At 47.9% G+C, this 20,721-nt stretch overlaps 2 protein-coding genes across 3 annotated transcripts in view; one reads left to right on the top strand and one right to left on the bottom strand.

The window, feature by feature from the left end:
* The window catches only part of GSK3B (glycogen synthase kinase 3 beta), a 209,080-nt gene extending 203,656 nt beyond the window's left edge, over positions 1 to 5,424 (top strand). For both annotated transcript variants that reach the window (XM_045851731.1, XM_045851730.1), the window contains one exon: positions 519 to 5,424. In XM_045851731.1, the coding sequence (XP_045707687.1) occupies positions 519 to 586 (68 nt within the window). In that variant the 3' untranslated portion in view covers positions 587 to 5,424. The remainder of the gene's footprint in view (positions 1 to 518) is intronic.
* A 2,588-nt stretch (positions 5,425 to 8,012) lies between these two features.
* On the bottom strand, positions 8,013 to 19,871 carry NR1I2 (nuclear receptor subfamily 1 group I member 2). Its single transcript, XM_045851732.1, is given in 9 exon segments — positions 8,013 to 9,167; positions 10,567 to 10,672; positions 11,029 to 11,145; positions 11,343 to 11,485; positions 13,332 to 13,606; positions 14,535 to 14,722; positions 16,611 to 16,744; positions 19,709 to 19,839; positions 19,842 to 19,871. Coding segments are annotated over 9 exon segments (1,269 nt in total). The 3' UTR covers positions 8,013 to 9,022.
* Between the last annotated feature and the right edge of the window lie 850 nt (positions 19,872 to 20,721).

Raw genomic sequence — 20,721 nt, 5'->3', positions numbered from 1 at the left:
TATTCCTTTTTAGCTGATTGTCTTGCATTTCTGTGAACGAAGATGGATTGTACTTAGAAAGTAAACAGTTGAGTTTGATTCACACATAGCACTTCTGCCTCTCAACACTGACCATATTACCTTCATTGCTTCCACCCAATTTACCCAGTTAGACAGATGGCATGGTTTAGAACTTTTTAATGAGGTTTTCCCAGCTGCGCATTTCAAGTGAGCTAGACTCCAACTGTGTATTCATATACAGTTAATCCCACCTGGAACAAGAGCTTTGATAGAAATGGTCTCTGGCTCTCCGAGTCTGTAACTTACTGAAAGGCAATATCATCCTGCACCAGGACCAGGCCAAGGCATGGGCTTAGCTCCAAGCAGAAAGAAATTCAGACTTCATAGTATTGGCCATATTTAAAACATTTCATATACAACTTGGAATACCACACAGCTCACAGCCTGAAGCAGGGTGCTTTTCTCTCTGGGGTCTTACAGCATTGCTCATGCTCTCTCTTGGGACTTTTGATTTGCAGATGCTAATGCTGGAGACCGTGTACAGACCAATAACGCTGCTTCTGCATCAGCTTCCAACTCCACCTGAACAGTCCCGAGCAACCAGCAGCACAGGAGAAACCACCAGTTACTTGAGTGTCACTCAGCAACACTGGTCACGTTTGGAAAGAAAATTAAAAAGAGGAAAAAAAAGCCTGTTCATTTTAGTGTTTATTTTTTTATTATTGTTGTTGTTCTTATTTAACCTTGTAAAATATCCAGAAATACAAACCAGTTTCATTGTTTGAGGAAGATCCAGGGGAGGGGGGGGAGGGGGGAGGGGAAAGCGGAGCACTAGAACACACAGCCTCTCTCCCACCACAATCTTTTTATCAAAAGTCTGCTGTTGTATACTTTAAAAACAGGTCTCCTGCTTCATGCCCCTTCCACAAAAGAAGAAAACTTTGTGCTGAAGTTTTTTTAAACTTTGTTTTCTTTTTCAAGTCAAGTGGAAGACTTTGGTATATAGTGCACAGCTTGAAATTGGTTGGGAGCTTAGCAGGTGTTAACTCAGTGGGGACTTAAATGTCACTTGTAAAATTAATCCATATCCTCGGATGTTTGAAGACTTGCCTTTGGCCTGTTGGTGGCAGGTGCGGCAGACAAAAAATAAGGAAATGTGTATTGTTTGTAACCCAGGGAGGTCAATAAAATTAGAAACTATAAGGGGAAGATTCCTGATTGATTTGTTAAGTTTTGTTATGCTCGTAATCAGTGCTAGTGGTGGAGAAACTTGCATAGGAACTGTCGAGGGAAGAGCATGCCTGCTCCGCAGATGGATCTTTGTTTGCCTGACCAAAGGTTCTCTGCAAATCTTAGTACAGGTTTAAACTAGTGACCTAGGGAAAGACTGAAGAGGGTGTTGAGCCGGCCACTCTGGCTGCAGAGGTCGAAAGCCAATGAACCTGGAAGAAGGGGACAAACCAGGGACGATCTCACCACTGTGAATGAACTAGTCCAGATTTTTTCCTAAAATGCTTCCCCTGGAAAGATACACTTGAGAAGACATTATAGTTAAATAATGTGAACTGTAACAGTCTACTGGTTTATTTTTCATATTTTTAAATTACAGATTCAGCTTGCAGAAATTGCCACGTTCTATACATAGTTCTAATTTTAAATCCAGATCTAGAATCTGTATTTAATATCAGTTTTTTTAACCTCATGCTTTTTAAATTTTATTTATTGATGCATGTCAGATAGGCCATTGTGATTTCAGTTGGAGGAATATTAAAAACACATCAAAATGATACAAACAAAAGTCATTTGTACCTGCTGAATTTATAGGAAAGTAAATTATATAAATGTGTATATATGTGTTATATATACTTAGATTCAATACTGCCTTTTTCGTTTTGTTTTTATTTGTCCACAGTATCAAAATTGACTGCTTGAAGAGTGAGAAAAGAGTGTTTCCGCCCATATCCAGTTAAGAGTTTTTGTTTCTGTTTTGTGTATCAGTGAATGGTGTAAGAATCAGTCTCTTGTTTTTGAAGAAAAAGCAATATTCCTTGGAAAGCAAGGAGGATTGAAGGATTATGTTTGCAGTGAGGAAATAGGTTTTCACAACTAGTTTGTTTTATCCTTTTAAGGTTGACATTTATGTGGGCCTTATATACTCTAAAATGAACCTTAGTCGCCTTGGTGCTTAAGGGCCATTACTTGACCTATGAATCTTTAAGGCACAATCAGTTGTACTTTACATTTAAAGATCACTTGAGTGATGGCCGCCTTTCCCTCCGACCTGCTCCTTCCCTGCACACCTTCCAAGGTTAGCTGAGAACTGTAGGGCTACTGAGCTGAGCCCTAGATTGTGTATAGCCTACCTTCCTTCACCCTTCTCATTGCCACCTTTAGGTCATGTTGGGGGTCTTGCCCTCCAGGTGATTTGGAAGTAGAGTCTCTTGACAGCCCTCATGCAGATCCCCACACCCTGGACTGCTTCTCACCCAAGTGTATATGACTCTCCAAGAGAGTCCTCCTGCCTGCTGAAGTGAACCAATACCCAGAAAGGCAGTTGTGAGCCATCTTAGTTTTCACTCACTGTGTAGCTGAGCTCTTAGGCCACAAAGGGGGTTTGTCAGACCTCTGGTTGTATCAGAGTTCATGAGAAAGGAAACACACTCAGTCAAACCAAATTGAATTTTACTTTTCGTAATGAGCCTTTGAGAGCTAATTAAGATTTGAAAGATGTCTTAACATATTTGGCAACATGATCCTAAAGGAACAGCTTTGACAGATCATTTTCAGAGAGGATTTATGAAGAAGGTGGAGAACAGATCTAGGATAGAAATGGACCTGCTTCCAGACCAAACTGCCCAGCTAAATATCTGGACACAGACACTAATCTAGATTTGGTATACTTGCTGGATTCCATAAAAATCTGTGTTTTACAAAATACTCCCCTCCCCACCCCCAGTAAATGGGGTGAGAGAAGAAGCAGAGAGAAGTTAGATGCTTTTCTCATTTACTGTGTGTGTGAGGGCTGAGGTGCATGATTTTTTTTCTTTCTCAAGGATCATGGCGGGATCACAGAACTCTTTTATACAAGTGAGATCCAGGTCTCTGAATATCTTTTTGTAAATACTACTACTAATAATAAAAAGCTCCTCACCAAATTCAAGCTTGTACATTATATTTTCTTTCAATGTTTTTAAATTTTAAGTTTTATTGTTTTGTATGTAAATATGTGGACCCAGGAACTGTTATTAATGAGCAAAAAGTTAACTGTTCAGGGCAGTGATTCTGTTTAATAATCAGACAAAAATGTAGACGAGCTTTTTAAAGCCATATAGTTTTAACTCTGTACAGTAGGTACCGGCCTGTATTATTGTAACAATAACTCTAGCAATGTATAGTGTATCTATATAGTTTGGAGTGCCTTCGCTTCCATGTGTTTGGGTTTTTGTTTTGGGTTTTTTTTTGTTTGTTTTTGTGTTTTTGTTTTTGTTTTTCATTTTTAAAATTTTAATTGGTTTCCCTATCCTGCCCTTTTCCCTTTGAAATTATAGCTCACTCATAACACAGTGTCTGTGCCCTTCACAGTGAATTTCAGTGATACCATGTTCTGGAGTGGAAACAGGAAACCACGTTCATAATTTCATATCACTCAAGCCCTGCCTTTGTTCTGGTTCTGAACACCCATTTCCTCCTCAGTAGCAGTGACTGGTTTCATTTCATACTTGGGTCATCCAGGGACTTATGTAGTGCCAGGGAACCCTAGAGCTGGAGGATTTCAACCGGTTAGATTTTGCTCATCTCTTTCTCAAACCCTAACCATGGGTCTTACAAGCAGCAGGTGTCCATGTTCACTCTCCCCTCATCTCCTGCCTTCACAAATGGGAGACAGAGAATTGACTTTATAAATCATTTTCTTCATAGTGTCAGATTTGATAATCAACAGTCTGAAATGCTGTGTAGTGTGATTACCAGCAGTTAGTGCATGGCGTGCTTCCGAGCCAGGAGAGGACTCCTGTTTTAACACCGGAACTCTGAGCCTCCTCCCACCCTCCTACCTCCTCCACCCCTTTCAGTGAAATGTCATTTTAATTTCGTTTTTAAAAAAATCAGTTCCTTACTCTACCTATCATGAAGACCTTTTTGAAAAAAAATCAAAATTGTTTGTTTTGCCTCCAAGTACTCCATATAAGATGTCTTGAGTAGAAGAAAAAACAAACTTTACCAAACCAAAGGTTCCTATTTTTGAAACATCGTGTGTTCATTCCAGCAAGGCAGAAGACTGCACCTTCTTTCCAGTGACATGTCATTTTTTAAAGTCCTCTTAATTTTTAGATATTTTTGGTTTGTGTTTTAACAAAGCCTGCCTAACCAGTCATCTTGTCTGCACCAATGCAAAGGTTTCTGAGAGGACTATTATATTCTCTATCCCTGTGGATATAAAGACACTGGCATTTTTTTTTCCCTTTCCTTTTTAAGGGATTTAACTTTGGAATCTTCCAAAGGAAGTGTGGCTGATGCCAGATCCCCAGGAGCTTGGGGGCGGGGGGGCGGGGGGGGGGGTTCTTTGTTTTAAACCAAAATTGTACCTGATTCTTGTTGTATTTGTTAGTGATCATCTAATCACAGAGCCAAACACTTTCTCACCTATGTAGAAAAATAAATTAAGCATGCTTTACAGTAAAATCAGTCTTTTCTGATAGAAACCTGAGCCACTGAAAATAAGAGAGACAACTAGAAGCAGAGTAGAGTCCCAGACTAAGGTCTACATTTGAGAGGCTTTGGAAGTAATCCCTGGGGTTTGGATTATTTTCACAAGGGTTATGATGTTTTGTTCAAGTTTGTTGCTCCGTTTTGCACCTCTGCAATAAAAGCAAAATGACAACCAGTACATAAGGGGTTAGCTTGACAAAGTAGACTTCCTTGTGTTAATTTTTAATTTTTCTTTCTTACTATATCTGTCTACAGGCAGATTCAGATAGATGTATGAAATGTGCTTGCCTGTAAAATTTGCATTTATCAATGTGTTGCCGATGGATCACTTGGGCCTGTACACATACCAATTAGCGTGACCACTTCCATCTTTAAAACAAATCTAAACAAAATTTATTATATACATATATATATATATATATAAAGGACTGTGGGTTGTATACAAACTATTGCAAACACTTGTGCAAATCTGTCTTGATATAAAGGAAAAGCAAAATCTGTATAACATTATTACTACTTGAATGCCTCTGTGACTGATTTTTTTTCATTTTAAATATAAACTTTTTTGTGAAAAGTATGCTCAATGTTTTTTTTTCCCCCCTTTCCCCATTCCCTTGTAAATACATTTCGTTCTATGTGACTTGGTTTGGAAATAGTTAACTGGTACTGTAATTTGCATTAAATAAAAAGTAGGTTAGCCTGGAAATGAAATTAAAATTCACAAGTGTGTGGTCTTTATTTCAGTACCCAGCTCTCCTCACCTTGCTTATTTTGCCACTGCAATATGTAGTCACATCACCATCTTTCCTCCAATTAGAGACACATGGATCTTTGTTGTTAAAAATCAAGATATGAACATTAGTTCTTGTTCTTTCAAATGATCTTACTCCATTGTGTAGCCCCGAGAGGTGCAGCTTCCATCTTGGAAACCTTTGGATTTGATGTAGAAGAAGCTTTGCAGACATTGCTTTGAAAAGAAAGAACACAACCCTGAAAGGGACAAATTTTAAAAACATGTATAAGCTGCTGTCTTTGATTATTGTGTTCATGGTTTGGTGTGGCTGTATTTTCTCTTAAGTTTCATCCCACTAGTAATGTCTTTGGGAGTATCTGTAAAATAAATGAACACCACAAACAGTGGGGCTGTACCTCCCAGGTAACCAACACATGTGTTTAAGTTTGATCATTTCCAATACTGGATGATGTTATGTAAACATGTAATGTCTCTTTAGTGCAAAAAGACATTTTTTTCTTAGGGCTGGCTCACTGTCAGGCCTAAACTAAAGGCTAGATATAAAGTCATGTGACTGCTGCTTCAATAAAAACAAATTTATATTGGATAAAAGTCTGGTCCTCTTATTTCATTGTGGAGTTGGCTAATATTTGTATAATAAAGATGAGTAACAGTTGCAGGGAATGAAGGGGAAGGGGAGTTATGTCACTTGTGGGATGGGCTGGCCTCTTGATGGCATTAAAGTGTATGTGTTGGGGATTCACTAATATCTTTCCTACCCTGTTTGAATGGGGGGTTGAGGAAGATACCCCTTTAACTGAAAATCTTGGAGGGATGCCTTTCCAGCCCTTTGGAATCACATTTCAGGGGAACAGTGACAGTGGATGCCATTTTAGGTATTCTAAAAGGGTAGTTAGGAAAGAGAGCTGCCAGGGTGCAGAATCCCTTCGAGGAGAAGCTGGTGAGAGGAAGTGAACAAAAGTGACATGGTGGTCACCCAGTCCCTAGGTGTAGGAACAGTTCACTTGCCCACTAGCACCTTCAGATTTAGGAGAGCTGTGCGTGTGTTACAGGAACAGGCCCAGGGAAAAGCTGAAGTGTTGTGGACAATGGAAGGATGAGGCCCACGAATTGTCAGAGCTGAAAAAGGATGATCAATCAAATGGATGTTTCTCTTTATATCCTCTTTTCTCCAGAAAGGAGAAGCCACCCTGGGCCAGGTAGGGATTGGCTGCTGAGTGGCTCCAACTAATGGAGCCAGAAGGTAAAGAGTAGCTTACTTAGGAGGTCTTTTCTCCTGAGCTTTGGGGGCTGACTTCATCCTCACCTGAAGCAAGGCCTAGAAAAAGAACAGAGGCTGCCAGGACGCCTAGAAACTAACACAGCGCTGCATTCTCAAAGCTGGGTGGGAGGAGTAATAGGGAAATCCAAATGTTTGAGGTTAGGAAATCTGAACCTGGCTCCCAGGCCTAGGAACTCCAGATCGAAAAACTGCAAAGAAGTAGCCTGTGTGACCTCTTTGGTGCATCTAACCTTGAATTTTAACTACACTTGGACTACACTTTGTTTTTATAATATATATGCCATGTGTACATATCAAGTCAACATTTGGGGAACTGCCCAGGTGTTTTTAAATTCAGTACTGGGAGATGAGCGTTTAACCCCATCTTAATCACAGCTTGCCCTCACTTTACTGTAGCATACATTTGAGTGACTAGCACACTCAAAATTATCCCAAAAAGGAAGGGGAGATGTATGTGATTTATTAATGCAGTTGAATGACAGTTACATTTCCAAAAGACAAATTCCTGGGAGCAAAAGCTGTATTCATTGTATTTGCAAAGAGAAGCTTTCTTCCCCTTTATTTCTTTCTAAAAATGAGTGTGTTCTAAATCTTCATGCAGAAGAAGGTGGTAAATCTGAAAGGAATGGAGGAAATAGATTTGCTCACTTTGATGTATAGTGTAAATTTCTTCTGTTCTTAAAGTTTGGTCAACTTCTCGTAAAATGGTAAAGGCTAAGCAAGTATCTGTTCCTTAAAATTCAGTTAACTTGTACCTTCATTTGCATCAATGTATTAGACTTTTGAAATTAGTTCAATTACTACATGTTTAATTATGGTATAAATATATAACATTTTTATATGGAACAATCATTTTATGAGAAAACCAAGTTCATGCATTTTTATGTTCTTGCACCAACAGTCTTCAGATATGTAAAGGACAATAGTAAAATAAGTAGTAAAAAATGGAAATAAAAATTCATACATTATATGCATGAGATTTCTATTTTCCTACCCCACGTGTTTATTTTCCCCAGAAGAGAAGTCAGAAAAAAAGTTTCAAATCTCTAGCCAAAAGTTAATTATTTAAGTCGTCAGGCCTTGATTTGACATTAGACTCAGAATTATATTTGCTTACTAAGCCTTAGGGGTGGAATGCATATGTAAAATTAGTTAAAGTGTAATTAACCAAAAAAAAGCAAAAACATTTTTACTCGAAATAGCTATAAAGAAAGCAGACACTTTCATACTCTTGAGCATTGATAATGGATTTGTAAGCAGGAACATAACGTTACACACACATCTAACACATTTATTAACTGCCTGTCGGCGTAGCCTGTCACCGCGCCCCAGTGTCCCAGCCTCAGGAGCAAACCCAAGCCCCTGTTCAAATGTGGAGCAGACCTTCACCAAGTCACACACATGTACCCTCATGTGTTCCAGGGGTCCCTTGCTTGAGTCCTCAGGTGCACCCAGTACCCTAGCATAGCTTACATCCGCACAAAGAAATTTCTTACATCACTTGTCACTTCTCCTTTTGATCAGTTACTTGTGTTTCTGCTTTGTTTTCTTTACCGGAGTATAAACTAGCCAAGGTCAGAATCCATATCTGGTAAGCATGTATATCACACAGCAGGTCACATCGTGTTGGTACTTAATGTTTGGATGGATGCAGAGATACAGGAGGGAAGAGTGGACACAGAATGGTCACAACAAGCTTCTGACATTTGTGCAAGCTCTCTGGCTTCTCTCTAGAATATTCGCATAGACACTAATATACCTGCTGATCAACACAGGCCTGGAACTCACCAAGCAACTCAGGACAGGGGCTGCAGTTGAGAGTGAGTGGAAAGTAGGACACAAGAGAACTAGAAATAGCCGTGAAAAAGCCCAAGAAGCTAATGAACTTGGGTGTGGGCACAGACCCCTCAGATGGCCCAGCTCCAGTCATCCTTTCTGCTCTCCTACCATGACACTAAATCCCCAGACCACAGGGCCTTTTCTAAGGGGGCAGTGGCCACCTCTCTTGATAGACATGACCTCTGGGCCAATGCACTCTCCCTATGAGGGTCAATGGCTTTGCTCCCACAGACTGAGCTGGGGGCTGGGGCTGGGGGCCCATGTGCCCCTCCTGAGGAATTCTAGCCAGCATCGTCAGAGCTGTCGTGAGTTCCCGAGAAGGCAGGATCTGTAGGGCCTGGTCTGATCTCAGCAGCGTCCATCTGTCTAGCCCCAGTAGTGGCAGCCCCCAGGGCTTTGGCTCTGGCTGCGCCACAGAGGTGCACCCATGGGGCAGCCGCTCAGCTCTCCGAGATGCTGAACAATTCCTGCATGAGGGGGGTGGCGAAGGGGTGTATGTCGTGGATGCGCAGCAGCCGCTGGGTGTGCTGGGCATTGATGCTGCGAAGCTCGGTGAGCATAGCCATGATCTTCAGGAACAGGAACCTGCCGACCAGCCAGAGCAAAGGTTGGGGGACAGCCCACCCTCACCCCTACCCACCCATCCCTGGACCACTCTGAAGTTGCACAAGTTTGGGGGCTGTGATCTCAGAACACTTCGGGTCAACCAAAATTCGACTGAGAAAGTCAAAGTTGAATTCCTTAAGCATTTTTTTCAGCTTGTGGATGAGGACAGAATAGCCTGGGGGACTTAAGGTGTGGACCTGCACCCCTCCCTTCAACTTGCACCTCAGCCTCTGGCCTTGAGTCCTTGTACACGGAGATTTCCGTGGGAACACCCAGTCATCGCAGGCACCAAGTGCACAGGTCAGTTTCAGGAGGGAGTCACAGCCTGGGCTGAGGGCCGGGATGAGGGCCGAGGGCAGTGGTTGTGGAATCAGGGGCTGCAAGCTGCTATCCTTTCTGGATCTAGCTCGGAATATAGTGACTGAGACATCTTGTGCCTCAGTTTCCCCATGACACCTCCCAGCTCCATACAGGGGACAACTGAGCAAAGGAAGACACAGACATTATGGCCTCCCAAGATTCTGAGCTCAAAAGACCACTGGAGCAGGCTGAATAAGGACTTGCATACACAGTGCTGGCCTCGTGGCTGAAACCTGTGGACTGCTGAGGCCCAGTGAAGGCATGGAAGCCTCTGTCCAGCCAAGCCCTTAGCAGCCTTCTTCCTTCGGGTTGTGGGTGAACAAACTAAGGAGTTTCCTGCCCCATTTACTTGTCTTTGTTCTAGGAGGTGGTTGGGCAGTGTTCAGGAGTGTGCCCTTGGACTTGGTCTGCCTGGTCTACCTCCAGATCCCACCTGTTTGACTGTGGAACCTGGGACAGCCACCCTGAGCGTCCAGTTTCCTGCAGATGGTGGTAGCACCCATTTGGCAGGGCTGTTTTCAAGACTAACAGTGATAATACATGTAAACTGCTTGGTACCAGGGCTGGCACTTCTCAATAAATGATAGCTATTATAGATTTACTATTATCATCATTATGGTTAACATTAGCTTTATTATTGTCATGGTATTGCTGGCTATTGCTAGAAGACCCTATGGGGGCCTCAGGAGACTGCCTGGATGTTCCCATCCCTTGATGACAGACGGGAAGGCCCTAAGCAGACAGGAGCTGAGCCTCGGGGAGCAGTATCCTGTCAGCTGGGCATGGCCTCGGGCCCTTTTCAGATTTCTCCATTGTTGGGCTGGAGCTCAGGCTGACCGGGCAGGAAGCCTCAGTGGAGGTCACAGAACGGGGCCCCAAAGCCCTGGCAATCAAAACTCACCCCATGAGTGTCCCCAGTATGCTCTCCCAAAGAGACCCAAGATAGGGTCGGGGAGGTGGGGGTGGAGGGCAGGGCTGCTAGGGGAACCCCCTCACATCCTCCCTGCTTGCTGCTCACCGGTGGCCAGGCTGGGGACGATTGCACTCGATGTAGGCCTTCAGGGCAATGGCAAATCGCTCCTGCAGCTGGTCCACCACACTGCGCTGCTCCACACCTGGGCGGTCTGGTAGAAAGGGAAAGGCAGTGTGGTGCCAGCAAGGCCATGGGGACAAAGACAAGCTCAGTCTGGCCCAGAGAGGGCAAACTGTCTGGCACCCACCTTCCAGAGCCAAGACACCCAGGCAGAGAAATGAGTGCAGCACCACGAGTGTTCTGTGTGGCCCACCCACCCAAGGAAAAATCAGCTGGAGTCCCCATCCTGTCTGTGCAGTGTGAGGGGACAAAGCTATTTGTTAGGATCTCGCCTGGGGATGGTGGAGGAGGGCTACTGCCTCCCCGCCACCCGCAGGTAAAGCTGAAGGGCTGTGAGCAAACCTGGGTGCAGGGAGGCCTGGAGGGCCAGCCAGGCAGAAGCCTCACCTGGAGAGAAGAGGGAGATGGCCTGCATCAGCACATACTCCTCCTTGTGCAGCTGCAGCTTCTTCAGCATGTAGTGGAACTTCAGCACGGGCTCCAGCAGAAGCTGCTGAAAGCCACCTATGGGTGGGTGCAGGGTGAGGGGAAAACCAGTCAGGAAGTAGACCCAAACCCCAGAGTTCCCTGACCAAAGTCATTCTTCCATCGCCCAGCCTTCTGCCCTGCAGTCTGAGGACATGCACATCCTGGCACAGCTCCTCCCTTCCCTCCCAGTTGTTTCCCTCCTTCTGCCAGGGCAGCAGGTAGCTCTTGGGCACCTGCAGGGTCTTCCAAGCAGTAAGACAGTCGGCCACACTCCCAGGTCCCCGTCTCTGCATTGAACACCGTGTTGAATCTCAGTTGGCACAACTCAAAGGCAGCCCCCTTCAGCAGCGAGATCTGGTCCTCGATGGGCAGGTCCCTGGTAGCAAGGATAGGAGGGGAGCCAGCTTCTGGGAAGCTGCCACAGGCCAGCACCCACTCCCATAATCCAGAAACTGGGTGAAAGGGAGGGAGGAGATAGGATGGGCTCATACCCCTGAGGATTTTTGCAGTTGCTTTTGATTGCCTCTAAGCTCTGCCCCTCACAATCCAGCCAAGCAGATTGCCCCGCCCTGCCACCTTCCTCTAGTCTCTTGCTGCCTTCAAAGACCCCCCCACCAATGGAGCTTGGTGTCCCTTACAGCCCGGCCCCATCCGCTCCAACGCCCTGCAAGGCACTGACCCACAGCTGAGGCCTTGGCTCCTGCTCTCTTGCTTCATACTTTCTGCTTCAGTTTCCCCACTTGGAATAATGGCCCCTTTATCTTCACTTAAATAAACACTACTAGTCCTTCAGGCCAAGCTGTCTTTGTGCCTCCTAGAAGTCTTTCTTCCAGAGTCCTGCTGCTGCCACTCCTTTGGCATGAGTTCTGTGCTGCGGGGATGTCTGCTCTCTGCAGTCTGTTCTGGACTTCATATTTCTGCTGTTTCTCTCCAGCAGCCTGGATGCCTTGATCCAAGGTAGCCACAGTGGCTGTCTCTAATGTTCCTCCCCCTGGCTTTGCTCCTCTCGGGAATTCAGTCCCTTGTTTTCCTCACACCCCACACTTTCAGGTCCATTATACAGAGCTGTGTAATTGACCTTACTCTTCTGGATTCCCCAGCACCTGGCCCTGGACCTGCAGGTAGTGGCTGTGAACTCTGCATCCATGCTTCCCAATCTGGTCTCTCTGATGGACTGCAGCCCTGTGTAAGTTCCTTTGCCTCAATGAGCCTCAGTTTTCTATCTGACAGTGACAGTGAGAGCAATGCCTGCCTCCTGGGTGGTTGTGCTTAAAACTGTGGCCACGAGTGGCCTCCCATCCTGTGGGTCAGCAGATGTCAGTGAGGAACATCAAGGTCCACAGTGTAAGCAGGCCGTTGTCCCTGCTCCTTTGACCTACTTTGCCAGGATCTGAATTCTACCCTAGCCGGTGGCCACCCTTCACCTATCTGTCACCCCCAGGGCCACAGGAGATCCTATGGGCTCCTGGAATATAACCTGCCCTTCTGCCCCTCATGTGTGTTATTCAGCTCCACCTGACCAGACCAGGTGGCCAACCCCAGGGCTGGTGTGCCCAGCACTGTCCCCAGCTCCAACAGATTACATATTGTGGGGCGGCGTTTGCCGCCACACCAGGAGGATTCCAGTTTTCTCCCCACCTCACAACCCCATGGTTGTTGCCTCCACACCTAGCTTGGGGGAGTCCCAGCCCTTTGGTTCTCGGGACTGCCCTCCTCCACATGGCCCTCCCAACCATCTTTTGGCGGCCGACTGTTGCGGACCCAGCGTCCGTGCCTGTCTCTCTCCTTCTCCCTCTGGACTTTCTTCCCTTTCCTTCCACCTCTTTCTTTGAACTGGAACTGTCAACTTACAATTCCTGCCCTTTTCGGGAGAAATGGGGGAGGGAATCTGAATGTCCATCATGTCTGAGCTGGATGCTCTGCAGATGTTTTCTTATTTCAGATGACAGCTCAGCAAGTAGGCCTTGTTAGCTCCCTTCCAGGAGATGAGGAGGCTGAGACACAGTGAGACCGGATGGCAGGCCCACAGTCCCACAGCTAAGGAGACATGCAGCGAGGGCTCCATCCCCCACAGTGGCAGGTGCCCGGGGCAGGGGCAGAGATAAAGGAGGGTCTTTGGGCACCAGCGTCCCCCAACTTCAGAGGCATCTGTCTCAGAACTTTAAACCTGCTGGCTGCTTTCTGCTCTTTTCCATACCCGTCCACCAGCCCCCACATCTTACCTGAAGTGGGAAATGACTTTGGCAAAGTTGATGATTCCTTTGAACATGTAGGTTGACATGTCAGCCATGTGAGGAAGCAGGGAAAAGATTTCTTTCCCACTGGCTGCCACTGGGGGTTTGTAGTTCCAGATGCTGCCATCCTCCCCCCGCAGCTTCAGAGAGACCTTCAATGAGCACAGATCTTCTCTAATCTGGCTCCACTTGGTAGCTTCTTCCACCGATGGAGTCTGCAGAGATTCTGGGATCTCATAGCCACTGCTGAGCACCTCCGGCAGCTGGAACAGAGTGGGGAGCGGAGAAAGGAGAGGACAGACAGCATGTATTCTCCCAATCAAGTTCCCGCACAGGCCAATGATGGGCACCCACAGCAATAGGCATGAGAGGATGCACGACTATAGGCGTACATACACACATGCACACACACGCGTGCGCACACACACACACAGCACTTGCTTCTTCTCTCAGGGCTCCTATCAGGTGGTGCACTTTCTGGATCTGTGAATTAGTGTTCTCTCACACCCCTGCCTGGTCAGACATGGGTTTCTCCCTGCCCCGAGGAAGGCGAGGGGACCTATACCCATGGGTGTGTCCCAAGCATCCCTGACCTTGCCCTTGGGAAACTCAGAGAGAAGGGTCTGGGGTCTTCATATGGAAAAAAACAGATCTCTGGGGCCACTGGCTACCAGTTCTCTGCACTGGGCAGATCAACCCAAATACTGCACACACAGCGGGGTGGGGGGAAGGACACAGGTGCCAGAGGTAGTTGACAGTGTGGAGATCACTAATGTCTCTTGAATCAGTAAAACCAGTTGACACCTGTCACACCCACAATAGGCCCTGCCCATGTTTTTCTGAAGTCCTGAATGCCAGCAATTCTGGGGCAACTCAGCCGCCAAGACTCCATTTATGGCTCAGACCCAAATCCCACCTGTTCTGGAAGGAGAAAGCAAAGATTCTCAAACTGGAGTAGGCACCAGAATCATCTACAGGGGCCTTGTCTAAATATAGACTGCTGGGCCCGTCCTCAGAGTTTCTGGTTTGGAGGTCTGGGGCGATCTGAGACTCCTCATTTCTGACAAGTTCTAACAAGTCCCCAGCTACCACTGCTGCTGGTGTCCAGGGCCACTCTTTCAGGGTCCCTGGGGATAGATTGGGGTTGTGAGGAGCTGGCATAGCTGCTGAGCCACCTCTAAAACTTCGTACCCGGAAATCCTTGAAATGGGAGAAGGTGATGTCGAAGGTTTTCATCTGCGCGTCCATCAGCTCCCTGATCATTGTCCGCTGCTCTTCAGTCAGACCCTTGGCTCCCGGGGGCTGCATCCCAGTCTGTTCTCGCTTCTTCCTCCTGATCAAGGCCCGTCTCTGCTCCACGGCTGCATCAGACATGATCACTGCGGGGACAGCCAGGCGCAGGCTCAGGTACCTGTGAGGAGCTAGGCCTCCCTTCTTAATCCCACGGGCAGCAGCAGGGGAAGTGCCGTCAGCAGGAAACCCACTCTTCTCTGGACTCATGAAGACTATGGGCTCCTCTGGAGGAACACCAAGGTGAGGACAGAGCGAAGAGTGCAGCTGGTGTGCTCCCCACAGCTGTGGGGTTTTTGACAACTTTGTGGAACAGTTGTGGGAAGAGCTTGGGCTTCAGAATTGAAAGGTGCTAGACGTGAGGGACAGCGGTGACCTCGAACAAACTCCTTAACCTCTCCTGCCTTCAGTTTCCTTCTTTGTAATCTGGAGTGACAGCCTCAACTCCAACGGCTGAGCTCCTACTGCTGTCACAATGGGACCGTGCATGGGAAGCACCTAATGTGGCTCCTGGCTATGTTACATAGGAGGTATATACATATACACACCCACAGCCACACGCACACATATGTATGCATAAACATTGAATATACATAGTGGTGAGCAAGAGCAGATTTACAGTTCTATTAATAATACAATAATAAATAAGAATATAAGAATATACTCAAGAATACCCAATATTCTTGGTATTCTGTATGCCAAGAATACAGTTGTGATCTGTATACTCACAACTGTAAACCTACTTTGGCCAACCCCTATATATTCACACAGACACACCCTGGAGTTGGTAAGTGTTCAGGAAGTGCCGCCTGATAGCGTACATTCCTGTCTAGTGCATAGACACCAACAAGAGCCCTTGAAGTCCTCCAAGTTCTCTGGGTCCCCAAGCTCTTGGAAAACTGGGGCTACTGCTTAGCAAGAAATATCAACCCAGCCCTGGCAGGCATAGCTCAGTGGATTGAGTGCGGGCTGCGAACCAAAGTGTCGCAGGTTCGATTCCCAGTCAGGGCACATGCCTAGGTTGCAGGCCATGACCCCCAGCAACCGCACATTGATGTTTCTCTCTCTCTCTCTCTTTCTCCCTCCCTTCCTTCTCTAAAAAAAAATAAATAAAATCTTTAAAAAAAAAAAGAAATATCAACCCAACCACCTCCTAAGTAGCCTGGAGCTTTAGGGTCTCCTGTGGATTTCTGGAGCCCACTTGTGTGTGCAAAGTGAAGCTGTGGGTGTTCTTTGGGGGAACAGCAGGGAGAGTGGGAGAAGGACTCCCACTCGGCTGGTCTACAGGGAAGGCTCTCTGCTCACGTGCCCGGGCAACTTAGCTCCTGAAAGAGGCTGCCCAATCTGTAATTGATGGAGACAAATATGCGCTGGGAGCTCTCAGTCTTTCCCCCATGGACGTTCATCTCAGAGTGACCCGGGAATACAATTATTCCAAAGCTTGACAGGTAGAATGAAAAAGCATCCTGTGTCACCTGTCTGCAAACAGCCCCTGTGTAGGATACGCCATCTGGGACAGCCAATGGTCGCTAGCTGCTGGCAGGTTAGGGGTCATATCACACCATGTGTCTCTGGCCCCTCTATCCCAAATTCACTTCCCCCAATTCAGCTAAAACACCATAAGGACAATTTTAAAGGGGACGAAGATAATCACAAGGGCACCTCAGATGACAGAGGGGCGGGCATGACTCTGGTCCAAGACCCCCACACACCCAGAGCAGGGGATGAAGTTACCCTCCATCTGTGACATCCCTGGGATGGACCTCAGTGGTGCCTGCTGCAAGCTCTGCTCCATGTGCCTGCCTGTTGCACGCAGGCCACAGCTGCCACAAGCACCTGTGCACATGCTCACACATTCCTGTGCACATCTGCACACCTGCGCATACACATCGCCCAGGCTCGTTCCTGCTGGGCCCCAGGCTCACAGTGCCCGTGCACCCAGCTCCACCCCCGCTCAGGGCACATCCCGATACTCACTCTCCTTCTTCATGCCGCTCTCCAGGCACTTGCGCAAGCGGCAGGCCTGGCATTGCCGCCGGGTTGTCTGGGTGATCTCGCAGGTGCCCTTCCGGAAGGGGCACCTCAGCCGGGCATTCCGTTTCATGGCCCTCCTGTGAGAGAACAGAGAGCAAAAGGTAGGCCACGGAGAACAGGCCAGGGAGCTCCAGGCCCCACCTCTCTTTCTCCCTGTCCTGTCCCAATACCAGGGACACTAGACACACCCTCTGTGGGCCCGCCTTTGCCTCTGATTTGGGTCAGATTCATAGGAAAGGAGAGGAGGGGGCTTTTCAGTCTTCTGGCTGGCCTGGGCTTTCCTCAAGGACCAGAGGTCACTGGAGGAGGGAAGCAGGTGAAAATCTTTCCTGCTATGTTCACACTTGCTTTCAACATGCCCTTGTGACAGCCCTGGGCCACTGTCTGGGATGCTTCTGCTCCAGGCCCCAGGCCCAGGGCCCTCCCACACCCTCGAACCCTTCTCTTCTGTCCTTGTCCCTGGGTATCCCAGAGGAGGATCTTGGCATATGTAGAGGTGGTCTCTTCTTGGATTTCTCCTTCTTAGACAGTGGAGCCAGAAGAAACCTGATCCCAGAAGCCTAAGAAACATAAGAAGCACCCACTCTAGATTCAGGGGTCAGAGGCAGCTAGAGGAGGAGTAACTGTTGGGAGGCTTTCTACCCCACTAGGCAGTGGCTTCCCCATATTGGAAAGTTGCCTTCCCCTGATTGGCCTTATGGAGCAAAGAAGCTCACAGCCCTGTAATAGTGAAGTGTGCGGTTAATGCCCCCACTCGTACTTGCACAGCTGTGCCAGGTGGGGGGATGACAGGGTCAATGCCCTCCAGAGGCCCCAGCACAGCCGCCCTCTCCCCACAGCCCAGGCATCCCGAACTTCCCACAAAAGACCTAGCCACTGGGTTGTAAATTTATCCTCCCACCCATCACAGCAGAATAGAAAGAAAAAAATTCTTCCCTGGCCCTAGCTTCTGGTTCTGGTCCCGCAGTGTGGAACATGAGGGAAATGTGGAAAATGAGGGAAAGCTGGTGAGGGGCATGGGGACAGGCTGGGCCCAGGGGCTGAACGGGAGGCTGAGCCACACTCAGAATCAGGTGACCGGCAGGTCAGGCCAGTGACTAGCCTGGGGGGCAGGTGCTTCACAAGCAACACCCCCTCTCTTTTGCCTCCCCTGCTGGTCTGGGTAAGAGACCCCTGATCCTACCCCAGAACACCCAGAAAGGCAGAGGGGAGAAGGCACTCAGGTTTATTAACAGCATGCTATGGGTCAGGTGCTGGGCTAGGTGTTTCTCAGAGCTTCGTAGATTTAGTTCTCATGACTCTAGAAAATACATTGTATCTCCTGCCTGGCACAGGTGCAGAAATGGAGTCAAAGACACATCGCTGTGCTAGCGGTCCTTTGGGCAAGGGACAAGGTGAAATTTGAATCTATGTCTGACTGACGCCAGAATGCAAGCTTGTCCCACTACAGTGTGCTGTCTGCTCTGTGGGTCCCAGAACAGGTGGGGAGAGCAGAGGGCCCCACACCCCAAGGCATTCCACACAGATGCTGCAGGCAGCATCAGATCCGACTTAGGGGTCCACCCTCCTCCATGTGGCCCTGTTGGCATATGCCTAGCTCAGGGACACTCTTCTGTGAGTGACTAGTTCAGGAGGAGCCTGGTGCTCAATCCTAGGTGATGTGGAATGAGGGCGCCTCTGGAAAAGGCTTCCTTGCTCCCATAGAGAGGAAGAGACTGTTCCTAGGCTGAACGCTGTGGTTACTGCCCATGGCCCAGGCACTGTGGGTCAGACTGAGCTCAGACTGAGGACAGAGCCCTCCTGTTGGGTGGGAGAAAAGAAAAACGGAAAGAACTGAGCTGATGATCACACCAACCCTGAATTTGGCCTCTGGACTTGCAGTTAAGAGAAGTAGCATATTTTCCTTATTGATAAACCCCTTTGAGTGGAGGGTTCTGTCACCTGTAACTGAAGGCAGCCTGACACTGTGGCTGGTCTGACCTCTGTTATAATCCACACAACATGCATGTTCGTTTCCCACCAGAACATGGGTGTCTTAGAATGCCCTAAGCTCACCTAACCCCGTGGAGACCTGAGAATAGCTCAAGTAGTCCACAGCAGGGGGTGGGGTTCACTCAGCGGGGGGTGGGGGGGTGTAGAGGGGCACTGACCTGCTGCAGTGCCTCCCTGGTCTGATGCCCACCTGAAAGCCCTCCTGTGGGTCTGGCCCCCCACCCATGAAATGCTGATGGCAGCCTGTCTCTGGGGCTCTAGGCTCTAGAGTCTAGAACAGTGTGTGGGAGCCCTGGCTCTAGGGTTTGTTTCCATTTCCTTGTCCAGCCTCCAGAAAAAAAAAAAACTCTTCAGAGGGTTCCATCAGTCTGGTGTCCTGACAATGCATGAGGGTCCCAAGTGTGACCCTGGAGGTAGGACTTGCCCTCAGCACAGCCAGCCCGCCATGAGGGCCGGCTAGGAAAGAGCCCTTCCTCACACTCCCCTTCCTCCACTCCCCTCCTTCTCTGGTCTGCTTCTGCTCCCCTGGTCCGACACTGCCCTGAGCTCTCTCTTTCTTTGGCTGGGCAACGTGAGCCCCTCTGTCTGGGCCTGTCTTGCTGTGAGCTGGGACTTTTTAGTCTTTCATTTTTAGGCCTCCCTATTTGCCTGTTTCTAGGTGAGCTTGTCTTGTCTTCATTTATTTTATGCCATTCTTAAAAAATACACTCTAAGACTGATTTGAACACTTGCATTTGGGATTTTCAAATTCTTTCTTCTTTTACAGACTGGATTTCTATTTTATTCAGAACATGTGGAGAAACAAAGGGTATCTTAATAGAAGAAGATCTTCCTCAGGTAGGGAAACAGAAGATGAGGATTTCTCTGTGGTGTAAATGGCTCTCCTGAGACTAATTATGAGCCTAACGGGCCACTGGCCCTCTCTCTGGACCAGGGAGACAGGTCGGGCTGAGGCCCTGGTGTCCAGGGGGCTGATGGCAGAACCCCAGTTAGATGTGGCCCCGTGTGTTAGGGGTGGTGCGTGGGGGAAGGTTGATAGGTTACTCTACCTGAAGAAGCCTTTGCATCCTTCACATGTCATGACATTGAAATGATAGCCAGTGGCCTTGTCCCCACATACACGGCAGATTTGGGGCCCACCACCTCCCTCCTCTGCGTTGACGGCGGGCTTTCCGGGACTGGGGTCTGCTGCTCCGTAGTGCACAAGGTCATCGTGGTTCCGGCTCTCCTCAGGTCTCACCTCCAGGTTTGCTTCTGGCCCTCTGGGACTAGAAGGAAAACAATAGGTGATGAAGAGGCTGGATTGGTCCTCACTGCGTGCTACTCACATTTGGTTCTGTGGACCCAAGAGCTGATCCGCCATGGGAGAAACTTGGGGTGGGATTGCAGTTGTTATGAAGGCAGATGCAGCCGTGTCACTGTATGTACAATAATAGGGCCTGGAGTAAAACTCATGGACAAGAACATGGAAGAAAGAAGGCTAAGAGGAAGAAAGAAGGAAAAACAAAAGGCTACCTGGGTGGGACCGTAGATATAATTCTTGAACAGACTGAGATTAGGAGAACATGAACAGGTCAAAGGCCAGAACAGGAGCCAACTCCTGGGACGCGCCACTTGTTCATGATGGTTTCTGGGGCTGGGAAGGCCTGGGGAGGGGAGTCTTTGAGGGGTGCTGTGGCCCAGGCTCCCAGAAGGAGCTGGAATAGCTGAGGAGAAAGAGGATTTTCAACTGGGCCACTGACCAGATGGGGAGAAAGGCAGAGAGGAGCCAGGCTCACAATGCAGGAGAAAATGGCCCAGACCCCTGCCAAGCCACACAAAGGTGGATAATGGAAGAACTTGTGTCCATTAACAGAGCTGTATGCAAGGTGGCCACCCAGGCAACTTCCACCCTAAGAGAGTGACTTGCCTTCCATTGGGGATGGGCACTGAGAGTGACTAGCAGAAATTGGGAACTGTCTCTTCACTGCTGTGCCTGAAAGTCTCTCTAGGCACTGATGACTGAGGGCCACCACGCCTCAGATGACGTTGCCGTTTACCAAAAGAAAACTTTTAGTAAAAT

The sequence above is a fragment of the Phyllostomus hastatus genome, unplaced genomic scaffold (assembly GCF_019186645.2).
Source record: "Phyllostomus hastatus isolate PE091 unplaced genomic scaffold, TTU_PhHast_1.1 phas_contig_86, whole genome shotgun sequence".
Taxonomy (NCBI): domain Eukaryota; kingdom Metazoa; phylum Chordata; class Mammalia; order Chiroptera; family Phyllostomidae; genus Phyllostomus; species Phyllostomus hastatus.
This window is presented reverse-complemented; position numbering and strand designations above follow the sequence as displayed.